Genomic DNA, 19,567 nt, shown 5'->3' with positions numbered 1-19,567 from the left:
GCTGTTACCTCTGGTTCTATAAAAGAATTGGTGAAGAGAATTTATGTTGCACAAATATCTGAGTGGGAGTTACAACTAATCAAAAAATATAGTAAATTTTTAAAACTGGTATAATGCAAGCAGTGCCAATAATAAATGATACAATATTTTTAATCAATCAGGCATTATTTATAGGAGCTCTATCTGATCAGTAGAGGAAAGGGACAGGAAGGGGAAATACTGGGGAAGGATACTGACCCAATCATATTGTTATAACTGTGTCCATGTGCAAATACATAACAATAAGTCACCATTGTGTACAACTACAGGGCACCAAAAAATATGACGAAATGTAAAATAGCTCCCTCTGCCAAGTGTGTCATCCAGTCTTCACTGAACAAGTTACAAAAAACAGGTTGTTGGGGCCAGGGATGTGGCTCAAGCAATAGAGCGCTAGCCTGGAATGCGTGGGGCGCTGGGTTCGATCCTCAACACCACATAAAAATAAAATAAAAAAGATGTTGTATCCACCGAACACTAAAAAATAAATATTAAAGAAATTCTCTCTCTCTCTCTTTAAAAAAAAACAACAGGTTGTTATGTATTCAAATCTGTTCCTTAGTTTACTCCACAAATACATGACACATAAGTTTTTTGGAGGAGTGCTGGGGATTGAATCAGGGCATCATGAATGCTAGGCAAGCACCCGACCGACCCCTGAGGTATATCCCCTAGACCCAATATTGTAACATAAATAGACTTCCAGGACTAGACTATAAAAATACAAGCAAATGCAAACATCAGGCTAAGGAAAATAAGTCAGGGTGTCAACTCCAAGACCTATACCTCACATATCTGCATTCTAAATTTTTAAAAAATTACTGTTAAATATCAATTTTAAAATTTCTTTGCCATTGCAACTATCTTAGGAGGTGGTACAGCTTAATGGTTAACAGCATAATCTTTGATGTCACAATTTGTTCATTCATTCATTCATTTAGCAGATGTATGCTAAAGGCCCACCACCAGCCAAGCCCTGTTCTAGGCACTTAGAATACCACAGTGGACGGCCAGGTGCAGGGCACACACCTGTAATCCCAGCAACTTGGGAAGCTGAGGTAGGAGGATAGCAAGTTTGAGGCTAGCCTAGGCAATTTAGTGAGACCCTGTCACCCTGTTTCAAAATTAAAAATCTGCTGGAGATGTAGCTCAGTGATAAAGACAATTAAAAAAAAACCACTATAACAGTGTAACAGTAGAATAAAGGAAAATCCTGGGCTTACAGAACTTACATTTTTGTCATACAAGAAAAATAATAGGTAATACACTGTTGATAAATTATACAGTATGGTAAAAATTGATATGCTATGACCAAAACAAACAAACAAACAACAAAATCAGAGTCAGCAGTGCCCAGGAAGACTACCATTATTAATGGGGTGTATGCAGGTGACATCTGAGTTAAGGCTGGAAGGAGGTAAAGTTATGCAAAGACCCTGCAGCAGGACCCAACCTGAATTCACGAAGGAAATGCAGGAAGTGTGGGGCTTGTGGTGCAGAATAAACAAGAGGAGAAAACTAGGAGTGAGGTCTGAGAGGGAATGGGCTCCAAATCAGGTCAGAATCTTGTCCTCCATGGTGAGGACTTGGGTCCTTGTGTATTCTGGGAGAAAACAGCCATGGAGGGCTCTGAGTGATGGGATTTGCTGTTATATTTTGAAAGGATCACTCTGGGTGCTGTACTGAGAACAGACAGTAGGGGGCAGGTAAGTTAGGAGGCTGTGGAAGGTCTGTGGGTGAGAGAGGAGGGTGGCAGCTGTGGGGAGGTGAGAATTGGTCCAGTTTTGGCCACACTGTGAAGGTACAGCTAATAGGCTTCCTCCACAGACTGGGCTGGAGAGTATGAGAAACAGAGCAGGGGGTGATAATGCAGTTGTAGAGTGGCCATCAACTGAGACAGGGAAGAGTGTGGGTGGAACAGGTTTGGGGAGAAGACAGTAATTCCATTTGGCATGTTAAGTCTCGTTTAAACCTCAAGCTTTATTAACTAACTAGTTTTGTGACCTTGGGCAAGTTATTTAACCTCTTTGAACCTTATTTTTCTCACCATAAACCGGGATAATGATAGCTAATGATTAGGGCTTGATGGATGAATTTCAATGTGCGTAAAGCACTTGGCATGGCGCCAGGTGAGTACTTCATAAATGATGGTTACTGCTGCCTTTCCCCTCATCAAAATTACCAAGAGGTACAACAAATCATGGTCATTACACTAAATTCATTAGAGGTGACTAAGCACCTGGGACTCAGTGAGCACTGAATTAGGGCTTTGAGGCCTTTGGTGGTGAGAGATCCACATGCCATGGCACTCTGACGAGATCGGGCGCGGTCAGGGTGGTATGGCCGTAGACTGCCATGGCACTCTGACCAGTGCTGGGAGAGCTCTAAGCTCTTAGTCATGAGGACAGTGGGGGAGGTACAAGCACAGGGCCCTGTGAGGACTACTTTCTTACAGCTCCTTGGGGAATTAAAAAAAAATGTTTTCAAGATTAGCAGATGATATTACATTAACATCCTGCTCAAAAAAGTGTGTGAAAGTAGGGATTTTCCTCTCAGAAGTTACTGAGTCTTGGCAGCATCTAAAATGTCTCTTGCCAAGTTGAGAGAGGATAAGGAAAGAAATGTAAAGACACTGAAAGCTACTAACAGGTTGGAATGTATTTTATTTAAAAAAATGCATTCTAACTATATGTAATTCTATGCCTAAAATAACCACTGCCTTGAGGGAAGGGCCTGGGCTGGAGATGTTGCTGACTGAAGTCCTGAGGAAAGAACTTTCGGAATTCCCCTCTCTCCTCTCTGCCTCCCAGGCTATCAGGACACCAGAAAGGTAGAGAGGAAGTTGGAAACAGGTGAGCCCAAAGAGCACAGGGCAGGCTGAAAACCCAAGTTCCATCATGTACAAGTTGTTGTGACCCTGCCTCGATGTCCCTTGACTCCCAGTCAATGCCTCATCTACATACAAAACAGGCACTCTGCCTCCCTCAGGGGAATCAGAAACAGGGCCATCGGGCCATTTTTCTTTGCATTAGACCACAGGTTAGTCTTGACCTTTTTTATTCTGCTCAATTTCTCTCCCCACCCCCTCAACAATAATAACAAGGACCTAACGCTTCATGAGAAACAGGATAATGAAATGACCAGAGCTTGGAGCAGAGACCAGGTCTGAAGTCCCAGGTGCCTTTCCTGCCTCCCCGTGACTGAGGAGCAGTCTTTCATCTCTTGAGCTCCACTTTCCCCTTGGCCACCTTTGCCTTTCTCTAAGTCACTTGGTCTCCACCCTTCCAGGACTTTGCACTAGAAGCAGATGAATTGTTGTATTGCCTAATTTTTCAGGGAAGCTCTCTCCTCTCTCCTTTTCTGAGAGAGTGAGTCACTTCCTCTTTCTGAATTGAAATCCTACGGGGTTATTTATACTGTGGAGTAGAGGATAGATCCCAGGAAGAAAGCAGGGTAGGGAAGAGGGAATTCAGATCCCAGATGGCAAGAGATTTGGGTATGAGTAAGAATCACAGAGAAGCTGGACTAGGAAAATGTTTAAAAAAAGTAATCTTGTCAGAATTAGAGTGGCTGTAGGCCAACCAGGAGAGAGACGCAGTGACGGGAAAAGAAGGACAAATAACAAAGTGAGAATTAAAAATAATCTTTGGTGGCATTAAGCAGGAGATTGAGCAAGTCATATAAACACACAAAAAAACAAGAGGGACAGACCAAATCCTGGGTAACACTTTTCAGTGAGCATCAAATGACACCAATGTTAATGTGCGTGAGAACACTGACTCAGTTTATCTCACACCTTAAGCTCAAACTCAGCAATTATTTCTTTAATTATGTAAGATCTGTATCATTATCATAAAAACATACCAGTAAAAGTTTCAGTGCAGGGGTTTATGCCAGCAAGCCTCTTTGATGTCCCAAAGTCAGAGATCTTGAGAACACCACTATAGGTATTAATCAATACATTGTCACCCTGGGGAAAGAGGACTTCCATCAAAAATGTTATCTTTCTTCAGATACGGTTTATTGTTGACTTTTTAAATCTATTTTTTTTAAAGGAGTACTTAGAACAATCAAGGATTCTCATTCTTTGCCCTTCATTAACAGTTGATCTCAACAGAAAATTCTGGTCAATATTTTTTGTTTACATATTATCAGTTGTTCACAATCTGCTACTCAGGTCGTAGGTCAGGCGAAAAGCTCACTAAAGTTTATAAACAACAGAAGTTAGCTGTGTATGATCCATGGATAAGATACAATGTATCTTATATATATTGTGTGTGTGTGTATATATATATATATATATATATATATATATATATATACACATACACAGCTTCCCAGTCACTCTTTCTTTTCTATGTTGCTCGGTTTCTTTCCCTAGAATATTTAGGAACATTACAGGTAAATGGGCATTCAAGTTGATTTTAGGGTAGTGATATTAACTTACTTTCAAGAGTCAAGCCTTTGTCAAAAATTTATTCTTTTTTAAAGAAAATCTTAATGTTATTATTTCAGTTTGTTATTTTAGAGAAGTCTATAATTGTAGTTCCCTAATTGTAGTTCCATGCATGAATATATAAGAAAGGGTCTTTTAATTATTTTTTTCCTCTAACCATGAATCCACTGATTCAATACATATTTATAGGTAGTGATTATGGGCAGGGACAAAGGCTGTTAGTAACTCAGGAATGGCCACGTGTCCTGTCTGACTTTATACTGTGCACCCCACCCCACAGAGCTCTTATAAAACATCACACACAGTGAGAGCACAGGCTACCGAGCATGGCTAAGGAGTTTATTCCGTGTGCAAAAGAAGAACACAGGAATGTAAATAACATTAAGAGTAGTGTGAAATATTTTATTTCTACTATTTCTAAGACTGACTTAATATTCACTATTCCTAATTAATAGTCATAATACAGTGAGAATTTTGAAAATAAAACAATTATCCAGCAAGGACCTCATGAAAATGAGTCATGGTGTCTCCTACCTTTATATCCCGGTGAACTATCTGATTGTCGTGGAGGTATTTTAATCCTTCCAATATTTGTTTTGTATAAAAGCCAATTGTTTGCTCATTGTCTTTTAATGGGCCCCATTTGGAACGAAGAAGAGCAGAAAGACTTCCTGTAAAGAAAGAGAAAAAGTAGATAATCTCATCCAAGAGAGCTCTTTGAAGCATATTAATAACGTGACACGGATTTAAGTCAACAAAAGCCAACATTCACTGGTCCTCACAGAGGCCCAGGAACTGGGCTCAAACATGAATTCAAAAATGTCCCTACTTTGGAGATGGTCACTATCAATACAGTCTAAGTAAAAACGCAATCAATTGCTAAAATTAATCCAATTCATTATGATGAATACTAAAATGGTTCTAATATTTATTTACTGTCTCCAAACAAAGTTCATGGTAATGTCACATACCTTTTTTTGTGTGTGTGTGGAGATAAATTAAAACCTGTACTCTAGTAAATTTCATTCAATTTTGCTCCTCTTCCAGTTCTTTTACTTTTAAAAGAAAAAAAAAAGAAGCAACTCTTACCTCCTGGGACCTGCTCCATGAAGATTTTAATAAAGCCATTCTCACTGAAAGAGCCCAGATACTGGACAATATTTTTGTGCTTCAAATGTTTATGCAAGGCTATTTCTTCATGCAGGGGCTGAGAGTATCTGAAAGACACGAAAATGGCCATGGGCTAGTTATACAGCCAGATTTTAATTATAAACTAAACAATACAAATTGTTTAAGCGAAACAATGCAAATTGAAAATTTCAACTAAACATATGACCATAAGTAAAATAAAAATGACCATCGTAAGTCCTTCATTTTTTGTAAGGTCAATTCTGTGAGGCTGCAGCTACGGTTGGGTTAAGGGGAAGGTGTCAGTCTCTGTTCTAAGCTCCTTGTATATAATAACTCATTTCTCACAACTCAATAAGGAGAGACTATTAAGATGCCCATTTTACAAATAAGGAATATTAATTCACAGAGATTGACTAACTTGTCCAAGACCACAAAGCTAGTGACAGACATAAGATTTGAACCTAGGAAGACAGAAATCATCTACACAGTTTACTGTCTATACCAACATGACCTGTTATGCCATTGGCCTTACTTATCTATTTTACTATTCCAAGAGACTCTTGCCCCGGAAGACAAAAATTCCAAATAACTTTGAGATTCATTCTAGAAAATCCTGAAAAACCCACCAATTCTTCAATAAAAAACATAAAAACATCTTGATTTCAAGTATCTGAGCCCATTTCTTCAAATCCTAACATTACCGTGTCCACCAAGACTATTATATCATGATTTTTACCTAATTCCAAATAAGGCTCCACATAGAAAGACAAACTTCATAGTTCAAAATCACATGATTGGTGTTATGTTGCTCTACCAAATATGAAAGTATTTTATACTTCTGAAACAGAACAACACTTTAAATGATTACTTGAAATACTACAAAGTTTATAGACAACAATCTTGTGCTCAGTGTAGCTCTAAGGTAATTAGTGTGTAGTTTGTCATAGAAAAAGAATTCAACAAATCAAGTTTTAAAGATTTAATGCACTTTTATCAGTGATACATGAACTAGGCAGCAACCAGTCCAAACAGACAGGAACTAACTGGGCATGTCAGGAGAGTCAGTTCTTTTTTGACAGCTTAAGAAGGAACATGGAAATAGCACACTGCAAAAAGCAATTGGTTAGCATCAGGTTAAAGCAGAGGGAATTTCCTTATCCTGGCCCATGCTGACTGAGCTCCTTTTGGTTAATTACTGTGAAAATTCTGTTGTTGTTGTTGTTTTTAAATTACCTGTTTGGTAATTTATCTACCAACTCCCTCCAGATCTCTCAGAAGGTCAGATCTTACAAAGCAATAGGTTATGTTTTGGTTTGGTGACATAAAATCTGAGCATAAATGGCTCCATTTTGAATTAATCTGCTGGGACCTAGTTCAGGAGCTAAGACCAAATCAATGGCCTTCTACGAATTTTATTTAATAAGCTAAATATGATAGGATATCAGCAATGATACACAGAGACTCAAAGCTATCCCTTACACACACATGTGCCTATGCATACACATACATACATACTCAATAATAGAACCTACAGTGTGAAAGGCACTAACTATAAGACAACTTAAATGCAAACTTGATGCTCATACTTGCTCTATTCATACATAGGAAATGCTAATATCACACAAACTCAAGAAAGCAGAATGGATCATTTGTGAATGCTGATAATGAACACTAGTATTGGTTAGTATTGAATAATGCTAGTTTCATAAAGCTTTTCATGTAAGCAATAAAGCTAAAGCAATTAGCAGTTAATGAAATCCATATTCATTTTTTCAAATAAACTTTTAAAATCTGTATTGTATAATATTACTCAGAAAGTACCTAGCAACAATAACAATAACAAATACTTTGTTTTAGACACATTACTCATTTTTTAGAATTTCTCTCAGAACTAAAAAGTGCAGTTTTTTTTTAAAGTATTTTTTTAGTTGTAGATGAACACACAGTATCTTTATTTATTTTTATGTGGTGCTAAGGATCGAATCCAGTGCCTCACACATACAAGGCAAGCACTTTACCACTGAGCTACAGCCCCAGCCCAAAAGGATAGTTATTAAAATGATTACCAGTGTATTAGAGACAGCAACAACGTTTTTTAAAAGATACCTTTATTTTATTTATTTATTTTTATGTGGTGCTGAGGATCAAACCCAGGGCCTTGCACGTGCTAGGTGAGCGCTCTACTGCTGAGCCACAACTCCAGCCCCAGCAACATTTTGATAATTTGTTTGAATGAGGTAACAAGAAGAATCAATATATAATGTTACCAATAAGATACTTAGGTAATGACTCTCAACTATGAAGACATATACAAGTTACCTCTTCCATGAGGACAAAAAACACTTTGATACTAGTTCATATCATGAATGCTTACATTTAAGATCTGGGAGAAGCAAATATCCCTGCCTCAATATTTAAAGAAAAGATAGCTCAAAATTTGCAATACTAGTCAAGAGTCCAACCAAGCTAAGAATAAGTACTCTTCTCCAATATAGAAAGCAGTTTCATGAAGTGTGAAACACTAAAGAAGAATGAAGTGATAATTTTTACAGGTCAATAAATTATGCTTGTCTATGGGAATTACAAGAAGACCACATTTCTTTTCAATCAACTATGACAATGGAAAGAAAAAATAGTAGAGATAATAGGAGATATCTATATCTATATCTATATCTGTATATAGCTTGAAAAACCTATTTACCCATAGTTTTCTCTAGACTATGCCCTGAGTCAGATTTCCATCAAAAACCATATAGACAGGTTGTTTCCAACCTTGACTAGGCATTTACCTCTCCTGAATGCAAAGAACATCAATGTTCAGGACAACCTAGAATATCTGAGGTGGCGCTTGAGCATCCACATTTTTAAAAGCTCCCCAGCTGATTGCAGTATCTGGGTGAACACTGATAGAACAGGTGTGTAGAATGTTAGAGGAGAAAGCCAATCTAAGATTAACCACTAGCTAGGGATACATTATGAGAGTGTACTTAAATGCACCTTCTCTCACAACTGCTGGTTCACTAACAAAATGTTTTTAGAATGTGATGAAAACACAGGGAAAACTGGGTTTGGGGGTTTGTTTGTGTGTTACTGAGAATCAAACCCAGGAACTTAGGCACACTAAGCATGTGCTCTACCACTGGGCCACACCCCAGCCACCACAAGAAACTGTTGTTGTTGCCATAATCCTTCTTTGTAGTGGTAGTTTAATCATACGTTATTCACATACCTCAAACTACCTTAGCAATTATCCTTTGTGACACTATCCAAACTCTCCAGGGTATAATGACAGAAATACTTGTTTGCTAGTATTACAGGGTTCTCTAATCTCTTCACATGGTGAACAAGATGTCGTGGACCACCTGTTCAATGTATGAACTTGTCATCCAGGTATTTCTGAACAACCCACTCATACCAACTGCATGGCAAGGGGCAGGACAGAGGGCATATTTTTGGTGTTGGTGTGCTTTGTATATGTAAAGTGACATTTGAATAAATTTAAGCTACAAGGTGATTTTAAAAGTGTTTTCTTCTACCAGACAGGTTGGTACATGCCTGTAATCCCAGCAACTTGGGAGGCTGAAGTAGGAGAATCATTATTCGAGGCTAGACTCAGCAACTTAGCAAGATCCTCTCTCAAAAATAAAAGAAAAAAAGGCTGGGGATAGGGTGCAGTGGTTAAGCACTCCTAGGTTTAATCCTTGGTACTAAAAAAAAAATAAAATAAAATAAAAGGTTTTCTTTCTAATGGTTTTCTGGAGGGGGAAAAGGAAGGGATGTGGCTAACATTTAGTTCTGCAATTTGACAGTGACGGCATCTTTAAATTTTATATTATTTCAAGGCTAGTCTCTGTATATATTACTTTAAAACCTCTAGGAATGTTTGACAAAAGGTTTAATGTGACAACTTCTTATACAATCACTCAAGGAATTTAGTGAATAATTTCTATTACTGTTTCATAAGAATTCATAAGCATGCCTCATGAATTAACCAAGAAAAAACCCTAGAATAGAATCATAAATATATATATATATATATATATATATATATATATATATATATATATATATATATATATAAAGTTAGACTACACATGTGGTATGTAGCAGTAGCTGTTTGCTTATTCGCTGTTCTTCCCCCTTCCTATGTCATTTGGGAAACAAATGGCTGACGAGGGAGGAGTGAGCACTTTTGGCCAATGAAACAGAAGCGCAAGGATGCTGGATATTCCAGGGAGCTCCGTTTTCCCTTTCTTCTGGAATGTAGATACAGAGGCTGGAGGCAGAAAGTTAAGCACTGTAAGGATGGACTACAGGGACCTTGGGACAGTGCCTGCATTGGAAGGATGTCTTCTTCAGCTTGGGCCAGTAGAGAAAGGCTCTGTGAGGCCTTGGCACCTGCATTGAGGCTTCAATGATGACAATAAGGCAATCCTGTCAAGATCTCATTTGTTTTAGTGTGACCAGCAGACAGAGACACCAGCAGAGGGGAGGCTCCAAAGGAGGTGGTGGCCCCTCCCTTGTGGTTCACTCTAACAGTTCTGGGTTTCAGGCTCACAACAATAAGAATCCACTGAAGGGTTTTAGGCAATAGTGACATGGTGTGGTTTTTCTTTTTTTTTTTTTTTATTAAATTTTATTTTTTAGAGCAGTTTTAGGTTTAAGCAAAGCTGGGCTCAAGGTTCACAGATTTCCCATATAACCTACTGCCCTGTCACACGCTCATCCTCCGACTTATCAGCTTCTCAATGATGAGCTTGCATTGCCACATCGTTCTCACCAATGATGTGATTTTAACTTCAGAGAGATCTCTGTGGCTACCCTGAGGAAGGATGGATAAAGGGCAGAGGAAAGAGGAAAAGCAGAGACTACTAAAAGCAGAGGTAGTTGCAGAGACTTAGTAAGGAGTTAAGTGAGAGGCCCAAAGACTTAGACTAGAGTTGAAATCATGGTGATGGCAAAGAGTAGCAAGACTCAGAATATAGTGCAGAAGTTGAGACAACAAACAGTATGGCCTTGGAGTGGACTTGGAGTGAGAGAGAAACAAGAATACAAATGTACCCTGTTTAGCTGGAACAGCTGGCTGGATAGGGTACTGTTAACAGACATAGAGAATGCTTCAGGGAGAGTAGCTCTGGGGGTAAAAATCCATGGTTCATCTTTGGCCACATCAACCTGGAGATGCCTGCATACTTACAAGTTCAAGATGTTAGGCAGACAGATGACCACAGAGCCGGGGGGAGTGTCCCTTCTGAGGAAGGCTGATCATATGAACTTATCACCATGATCACAGAAGAGAGGAATGAGAGAAGACAAAGTAATAAACCCATGATAGAGACAGGCCAATAAGGACAATAGTCACAAATAATCCAATTCTAAGACTGAATATACAGCACATGGATAATATACACCATTGATAGTAGGTGCGTGGTCTAACAGAGAAGAGACTTCAGAGAAGGCATGAGGCTTCAGAAATTATGAGGCTGAAAGAGGAGAGAATTATTAGGTGCAGAAACAAAACACAAGGCCAAGCCCTAGAGCAGCAAGCGACAGAAAATACTGTTACCAGGGCTTTTGGGTCCCTGAATGGCTTTTTCTCCCCTAAAAATGATTCCATTTTCTGCAAGTCCCTACTGAGTGTGGTTCAAACCACACGTTTTTTTTCTTGTGGTAGTCCCATTAAGCATGGGTTATACCTTTTGTAGTTGTTCCACAGTTCTTAAATAACCCCACTCCATACTTTTTTTTTTTTCAGTCTTTTTTCTCTTGGCTATTCAGTTCTGGAAGTCTCTCTAGACACATCCTCCAGCTCAGAGGCTCTTTCCTCAACTGTGCCTGGTTCACTAATGAAACCATCACATTCTTCACTTCTGTTACATTCTTCACTTCTGTTACAATGTTTTTTTTTTTTTTAACTTCTAAGTTCTATTTATTTTTTTTTCTTTCTTAAGAATTTCCTTTTCTCACTTTACCTTACCATCTATTCTTGCACACGGTCTTGTTTTCCCACTAGAAACCTTAGCATATTAATCTTAGTTGTTTTAAATTCCAAGTCTGCTGACTCCAAACACCTGTCATATCTGATTTTGCTTAGGATACTTGCTAAGTTTCTTCAAATTGTGTTTTCAGCCTTTTAGTATACCTTGTAATTTTTTCTTGAAAGGTGAACATGATGTACTGAGTAAAATAACTGTACTAATAGGCTTCAGTAATGTGATGACAAAGGATTAGGGAGGGGAAGAATTCTATAGTTCCATGATTAAGGCTCAGTCTTTAAGTAAGCTTGTGTCCTTGGTCTGTGAACTTCATAAATATGTCATCTTTTACCCCCTTTAGGTGGAACAGGATGGCTAGACTGGGCTACCGTTTGGCAAGGCTCTGGTGAAACAGTTTCTCCTGAGGGCAGTCCTTGTTAAGAAGAATAAAATGCTCTGGTGTATTTTAAAAGAATTTTTTTTCTTCTTTCCCTGCCAGAAGCCCAAGGGAATTTTCCTCCAATATTCACTTTGAGAATCTGATAGAACTTCAAAAGGTAAGACTTAGAAAGGTATGGGGGGAGTTCTTGACACTCAGACTTGTTCATGTGGGGCCTTTGGCAATATGTCAACCGGAGCTCAGGTTTTCTGCCCCAGCAATGGTTCCCATGTATGGATTTCTACTGTGGAAGCTGGTGGCTTTCTGTATTCACCTATCTGGGGGTGGGGTGGGGGGTCTCCTGCCCTTCATCTATGGATCCTCAGAGCTACTGATTCATCAGTTTGTTCAGCTTTCCACTGGTTAGGACAGAATGACAACTTCCAGGCTCCTCACATGCTGCACTGAAAACTATCGTGACATGCTTATTCTCCATTTACCCATGTACCAAACTATCTTTATCCAATATAACCCCAGCCCAACACACACACACATTCTCTCTTTCAGTCTTTGAAAGCTGTGTCCTTCCCTACCAGAGTCTTTTTTTCCCCATCAGAGTTTTGCACTTAAACTGCTGAACAATGCAGTAGATAAAGCTGAGATTGAGTTAATTAACATAATGGAGTTTTCAGTTTTAATATTCAGAATATCAGCAAGTACTTTCTAAAATGCTATGAACTAATTGAAGTACTTTCGAAATGGATTTTATTAGCCACAAGTACAGTACCTGCTGTCTCTTTCTGGGATTTCCTTAATAGCGATTCTGACTTGGTTGCTCAGGTCTCTACCTGCGTAGACTATCCCATAAGTGCCTTTTCCTAAAACAACTCTGTCTCCATTTTCATCATATTCATAGTCATACTACAAAAGAAAAAAGAGAAAGAGAAGATTGAACATTAGCTGCATTTGACATTTCAAACACTGATTTTTTTTTTTCCCAAGAACATGTTTTCTTATTTTATCAGATGGTCTTAACAAGTGAAATAATAAGATAAAGTGGTAGCTCCAAGAACCAAAAAACAGCATAAAGCAGATAGCAAATTCATGTTTGTGACAGTATACATGTTATGAATACAGTGGGAACTTATAGTTAAATGCATAAAAGTGCTTCTCCAAAAGCCTACTTGGATTCTTTACCCAGTTGGTCCTGGTTTTTCATTGATCCAGGAGATGTATACAATTGACATCACATCTATCAATATCACATCTAATTATTCTTGTTATTCAGCTTTTAGTACTATTAAAACATTTCATTTTCTGCCAAGAGAATAAAACCACTGAAAGGGTTTGGGTAAGGAGAAAATTTTGCAGTCTTGCTAGTTGATGATAAGTAAGGATTGCTTTATTTTATCTCCAGTTTCTTAAGACCCAAACATATTTTAAAAACTAAAACTAGAGGGAAAATTTTATCTTTGATGTAAAAAGGAACACCTATGTTCCTGAACCTCAAAATGCCAAGTATGTCAGACAAATATGGAAAACTGGATCAAAGGGAAAGGGGCACAGAGAACATTTCATAGGGACCATCTCAGACCTGGGGGCATCATCCAGAAAGGCTTGTCCTCCATATTGGACTGGACTACAGTATTTAGGACCATGAAATGGTCAGGCCACATCTCTGAGAAACCCTGTGAAAAACAACAGGCCAGCAGGAGCTGTCAGAAGAGCAAGGTTCTGCTACTGTCTACAATTTCCTAGAGTATAAAACTGGCAGCCCACAGTCAGCTCTGACTCACAGAAGAGTTGGCCGTTAAAAAGAAACTGAGTTTAATGTTTATAAGCCAACAAATTAACATTAATACTGATAAGTAATCCACGAAGAGGACAATGGTCGTGGAGTTTTATGTTCATTAAAAACACAATCTTGAAAAATACAAAGCAGAGCTGAAAAACTTACAATGAAAAATAAACAAATATAAACAACAACAGGTTTTTAACAGAACTCTCTTAAGAACAGATACATCTAGCAGACAAACTCAAAATACAGGCTTTAGTGACATAATTAACAAGTTTGATATAACTTACACAGAAAGAGATCTGAATATATGAAAAACATAACTGTTCATATATTAGGCCACAAAGAAATTTTCAACAAATTCTAAAGAACAGATATCCTAAAGACCATAATCTTTGAATACAGGATATTAATGTAAGATAGCAAAATGTACACTTTAAGAAGATTAATGGATTTAAAAGTAAATGGTCATGAGAATTATAAAACAATTTCAAGGAATGATTAAAAAAGCATTATATATCAAATACTGAAGATATTGAAATGAAAATTTTCATGGCCTTAAATAATTCCATAAAAAAAGAAATACTTAAATAAGTTAAATATTCAAGTCAATGAAATATAAAAAGGACAATCTATTACCACCCAAAGAAAGGAGAAGAGAAGCTCTGTTTTGGCATTATGGTAGAGTAAGAACTTAAGAAACTTCCTGCTACCACCACTTGGAAAAACAAAAAATTAAATGCATTTCCAATCTTATAAAAATAGAACTAGAAATGCAGAGGGACAGGAATCCTAAAGAGTAATCAAAAGAACTGAGGCTCCTGCAGCCCAGATGAGGGAAGGGATGAAGGTAGGGTTTTTTAATTTTATTATCTAGGGCAGGAGTTTCCAAATACTTTCTGTAAAGGGCCAGATAGTGAATATTTTCAGCTTTGGGAACATATGGTCTTTGTAGCAACTCAATTCTGCCACTGTAGAGTGAAAACCACTCAGTAGATATGTACACAAATAGGCATGGTTGTGTTCCAATAAATAACTGTATTTACCATGGTAAGTCATTGGGCTGGATGTGGCTCTTAAGCCATAGCTAACCTCTCACTAGTGACTTGGGTCTTATTGTCCATGAGGGGACAGGAAATATAGTCTAGTGCCTATATCAGGCAAAGTGCTGGAACACATAAGAACACGCCCTTAAAGGACTAAAATTAGTGAGGACAGATTAGAAAATTGAATCCACTGAACTAGGATAAAAAGAAAAAGTTGATCTCAGACTAAGCTCTGAATGAGCAAAACCTCGTCTGCCCTGAATACTCTCAAGCACAGCTGATCTTCAAATTTGCACTTATTATAATATTCATAATTGCTCTTGGTGGGAGACACAAAGCAAAAACATTTTAAAGGGAGATCGCCTTCATACTAGCTACTCAGAATTCTCACCAATAGCAAACCACTGAAATTGAGCTCATAATCCAAAAACTTTAAATACAAAAGAACCCAATTCACCATTTGTGAAAAGATATGACAAATATCAATCCTCAAAACTTCATAAATTGGAAAGTGTACAATATTTATTTAACATAAAGATATAAAATAAGAAATTGTTAAAATGAGAAAGGGTAAGATATTCTAAAAAAGACCAGAGAGATTTGAGAAAGAATTGAATATAACTTTCAGGAACTGAGCCCTAAATAGGAAAGATAAAAATAAATTCACACTCAGATATGACACAGGGAACCTACAAAATACCAAAGATAGATTATAAACGGAAGCAGAGCTAAAAGGGACACACATTACCTGACTCCCCATCATGGGCCATTCTCTGGCTCAGGATGGAGGCCAAGCTCTGGGAAGGAGATGTCTACTTCCCTTGTGTCAACATTAAGCATCCATTGCAAGGTGCCCAGGGGGACCTTAGAGAATGCTCCTATGCTGACTACCTAATGTTAAGGGTGAAGACAGTCCTGTTCAGAGCAGATGACCAGGGAGGTGTTCAGGGGCAGGAAATAAGCATCAGGGTCATTCAGCAATTTGCCCAGACTTAGAGATAAAACTGGGCTCCTGAAAAGAGACAATTAAGAATAATTCAAACCATACCGTCCAAAAGAACCCAAGACTCCACACCCAAATACTGTGGTCCTGTACTCTGCAATGCTCTGCACACTAGAAGGCTCCCAGCAGGGGCCATCAACAAAGACGGTCAGTTTTGTCAATGTGCTCTTTCAAAAAAACAGAATCCTAAACTCTGAACCTAGAATCACCATCACCTTATATTAGTACAATTTTATAAAAGAAAAAAATCCCCAACTTTTAATGACCTGTTTTATTTGGCTGTCATAAGCCTGTGTCATAGTGAGAAAAGCCTGATTACTCCCAACTTACAAATGATCAAAAATATCTTTTTCAGTGAAAATGTTGAAATTATGGTTTAAGACCAGATCCTAACATTGAAGATCTTGTGTTCTTTCTATGACCAATGCTATAGGGGAACCCTATTACTACATAAGGGCTTATAAACTGAATATTAGTTCAATTACCCAAACACCAGTATTAAAAGATAGTCCAGGATATTGTCAATATCCACTGAACATCTGCTTGCTTTTTCAAGCCACATCTGGTAACTACTACTCTCTCAGACTCCATTCTTTACCTTCCCTTACTCCCTATGACAAATTGATTGACAAATGCCTTCTTAAAATCTCACAAATTCATGTTATATTTCTTATCCTCAGTGCTAATGCCTCAGATTAGGCTTTTCTTCTGTACTAATTCAACAGAGCCTTAACAGGCCTCTCAGTCCCCTCCACTCTTGTTGCTCCCTTCTACAATGTTTTCTCTATTTAGATGACAGTGAACTTTGCAATGTCTAATATTCCAAAGTAAGCCTTCCATGTCAAGTAACACTGTCTCTGCTTCATTGGCTCCTTATTGCTTTGGGAATAAAATCCCACCTCCTTATCAAGATCTGAAGGCTGCCTCTGTTTCCAGTCTTCTCTCTTATCCATCTTTTTCTTCTAGGGAGTTTTCAGGAGGTTCTCCAGACTGTGCCCTTACCCAGGCTGCTGTTCCTACCTACATAATTCCATTCCAGGCTGCAAAACCAAGCTCCAGGAAGCTTACCTGAACTGTCCACCTGGCCTCCCAGAGCAGAGCTGGGCTCTGGTCAGCTGGGCTTCCAAAGCCCTTTGCTTGCCATGATCAGGCATCTACCACTCTTGCCTTCTCTTTCCACTTGTCTGTATCTCCTCCTGGACTCTGAGTTCTCTGATAACCAGGACTTCATCTCTTTAATTGCTCTATTCCTTATCTTAGCAATATTTGGCTTGTAGTAGATGATCAGTAGTAATTTGTTTAGCTAATTAATAAGTTTATAAAAATGTGACCAGAACATTTTTTTGACCAGGTGCCAAAATAACACATTTAAAGTGAGTATGAAGTTTATGTTTGGTTGGAAGTAGTTTTGCCAATAGGAATATTTATGTAGCACAGTAAAGAATACATAAAACCTTAATGGGGATGCTCAAGTTTCAGGTTCCCTCAGGAATCTAAAGAATCCAAAGAGTATTTTATTTATTTGTTTGTTTGTTTTTAGTTGCTGATGGACCTTTATTTTTTATTATTTATATATGGTGCTGAGAATCGAACCTAGTGCCTCATACATGCTAAACAAGCGCTTTGCCACTAAGCCACAACCCTAGCCCGCCAAAGACTATTTTTTTTTAAAGAGAGAGAGAGAGAGAGAGAGAGGAAAAGAGAGAGAGAGAGAAAGAGAGAGAGAGAATTTTAATATTTATTTTTTAGTTTTCGGCGGACACAACATCTTTGTTTGTATGTGGAGCTGAGGATCGAACCCGGGCCACACGCATGCCAGGTGAGCGCACTACCACTTGAGCCACATCCCCAGCCCAAGACTATTTAAAAAAAAAAAACAACAATTATGTATTAGGTACAGAAGTTGATTCCTGTACAAGAAAGTGGTCATAAGCAAAATCAAAAGAACATTTAATAAGACCAATGTGAAGCCAGGCATGGTGGCTCATGCCTGTAATCCCAGTAGCTCAGGTGGCTGAGGCAGGAGGATATCTAATTCAAAGCCAACCTCAGCAATTTAGTGAGGCCCTAAGCAACTCAAGTGAGACCCTGTCTCTGAACAAAATATTAAAAAGGGTTGGGGATGTGGCTCAGTGATTAAGTGCCCCTGGGTTCAATTCCTAGTATTAAACAAAAAAATAGACCAACGTGATTTAAATAAAATCATCTCAATGGGTAGTTACTGCTTTATTTCTTTTTTATCTCCTCTTTCTATTCTTACAAGATAAAGACAGAAATTGAAAATATAGCTTTAAAGGACGTTAAAGGGTCTGAAGTTAAAAAAGAGATAGAAGGCGGGTCATAGAAGTTTATGTATGTGATGGCCAGAAAATCTAAAGCAGAGCTATGGTCAGGCACTCAGAAAGAGTCTGTCAAATGACAAAGATGGAGGGGAAAAGGAACATTTAAAAAAAAATAAAGAGTGCTATTACAATGCTTATATATTTTGCATTTTATTTCTATGGCAATAGGTTAGCAAATCAGGTTGTTGCTAAGGGAGACACAATTGCATTTCAAAGTAATGATGGGAATACTTCTAGAATCTTCCCTTTATTATTGCCGACACAGAACAATCTAAACTGGTGCTGGGAAGATGATTGGCTTAGGAATACAATACTGACAAGGCCATCTGACAAGGTAGTGATTCATTCAGTCCTTGCACTGCCAAGGGACCTACAGTGAAAGAACCACCTTTAAAACCCAGGCACATCCCTCAGGGACTTAATTAACTACATTAGGTGATTAATCACCTCAAGGACCCAAAGGGCTGTTTTGCTAATTTTCAGTCTCTATTGCCTCCTTAATATGTTAATGCCTAAAACATAAATAAATGCCAACTACAGCAAGTACAAATACCTATATTACTTCTTTTTTCCTTCTTGCAGTGCTGGGTACCAAACCCAGGCTTCCATCCACGCTAGGCAGGCACTCTACAACTGAGCTACATCCCTGGACCAAAAGATCACCATCTTCTCTTCTTCTTTTTGTTGAAGCCATAACTTTATTAATGATAGAAACAATACAAATTTCAAACCAACCTTCAGTTATCCTTTTGAAACATCAGAAAAAGGTCTTGGCTGTCACATGGTTACATTGCTAATTCCATTATGGCATCTACAATGTCTTTGCTATTGTTCTTTGGGGTTCAGACTGCCTTTGCCTTTATAGGCATAAGTGATCACCTTCTTTATTTTTTAACTTTCTTAATACCTTTATTTTATTTATTTATTTTTATGTGGTGCTGAGGATCGAACCCAGGGCCTCGCACATGCTAGGCGACCACTCTGCTACTGAGCCTTCTTAATGAGCCTCTCTATCTAAAACTGCATGTCCCTGCTACACTGCAACTTCCTAAATCCTCTGCTTTATTTTTCTTGCTAACATCAATCACTAACATATTAAATATTTCACAGTTTATGTTTATTATTTGTCTCTCATTAGGATGAAGGTGGGAATTTTTCTTTATTTTGTTCTATGCTGAATTCCCAGCATCTAGAGTAATGCCAATTACCTACAGTTATCTGATAAATGTTGAGTGAATTAATGGGATCCACTTGCACCCACCCACTGTGAACAATGATTATCATAGGCTGAGAATATCTGAACAGCAGCCACAGGAAAGAGAAACAAAAACAGAAACAAAAATTGTCCTCAACTTCTTTTTGCTGACCTAAGCAAAACCTCCTGAAAATACAGTCACCATG

At 38.1% G+C, this 19,567-nt stretch overlaps 1 protein-coding gene across 4 annotated transcripts in view; it reads right to left on the bottom strand.

Annotated features, from left to right (window-relative positions):
• Window positions 1–19,567, bottom strand: part of Map3k5 (mitogen-activated protein kinase kinase kinase 5) — a 212,452-nt gene that overhangs the window by 49,951 nt on the left and 142,934 nt on the right. For all 4 annotated transcript variants that reach the window (XM_071612996.1, XM_027938433.2, XM_071612994.1 and 1 more), the window contains exons 15-18: window positions 12,768–12,901; window positions 5,585–5,712; window positions 5,030–5,166; window positions 3,904–4,009 (exon numbers count right to left, since the gene is read on the bottom strand). In XM_071612996.1, the coding sequence (XP_071469097.1) occupies window positions 3,904–4,009; window positions 5,030–5,166; window positions 5,585–5,712; window positions 12,768–12,901 (505 nt within the window). The remainder of the gene's footprint in view (window positions 1–3,903; window positions 4,010–5,029; window positions 5,167–5,584; window positions 5,713–12,767; window positions 12,902–19,567) is intronic.

Source organism: Marmota flaviventris, chromosome 6 (genome assembly GCF_047511675.1).
Source record: "Marmota flaviventris isolate mMarFla1 chromosome 6, mMarFla1.hap1, whole genome shotgun sequence".
In the NCBI taxonomy this organism is placed as follows: domain Eukaryota; kingdom Metazoa; phylum Chordata; class Mammalia; order Rodentia; family Sciuridae; genus Marmota; species Marmota flaviventris.
The sequence above is the reverse complement of the archived record's forward strand: the minus strand, read 5'-3'. Positions and strand labels throughout refer to the sequence as shown.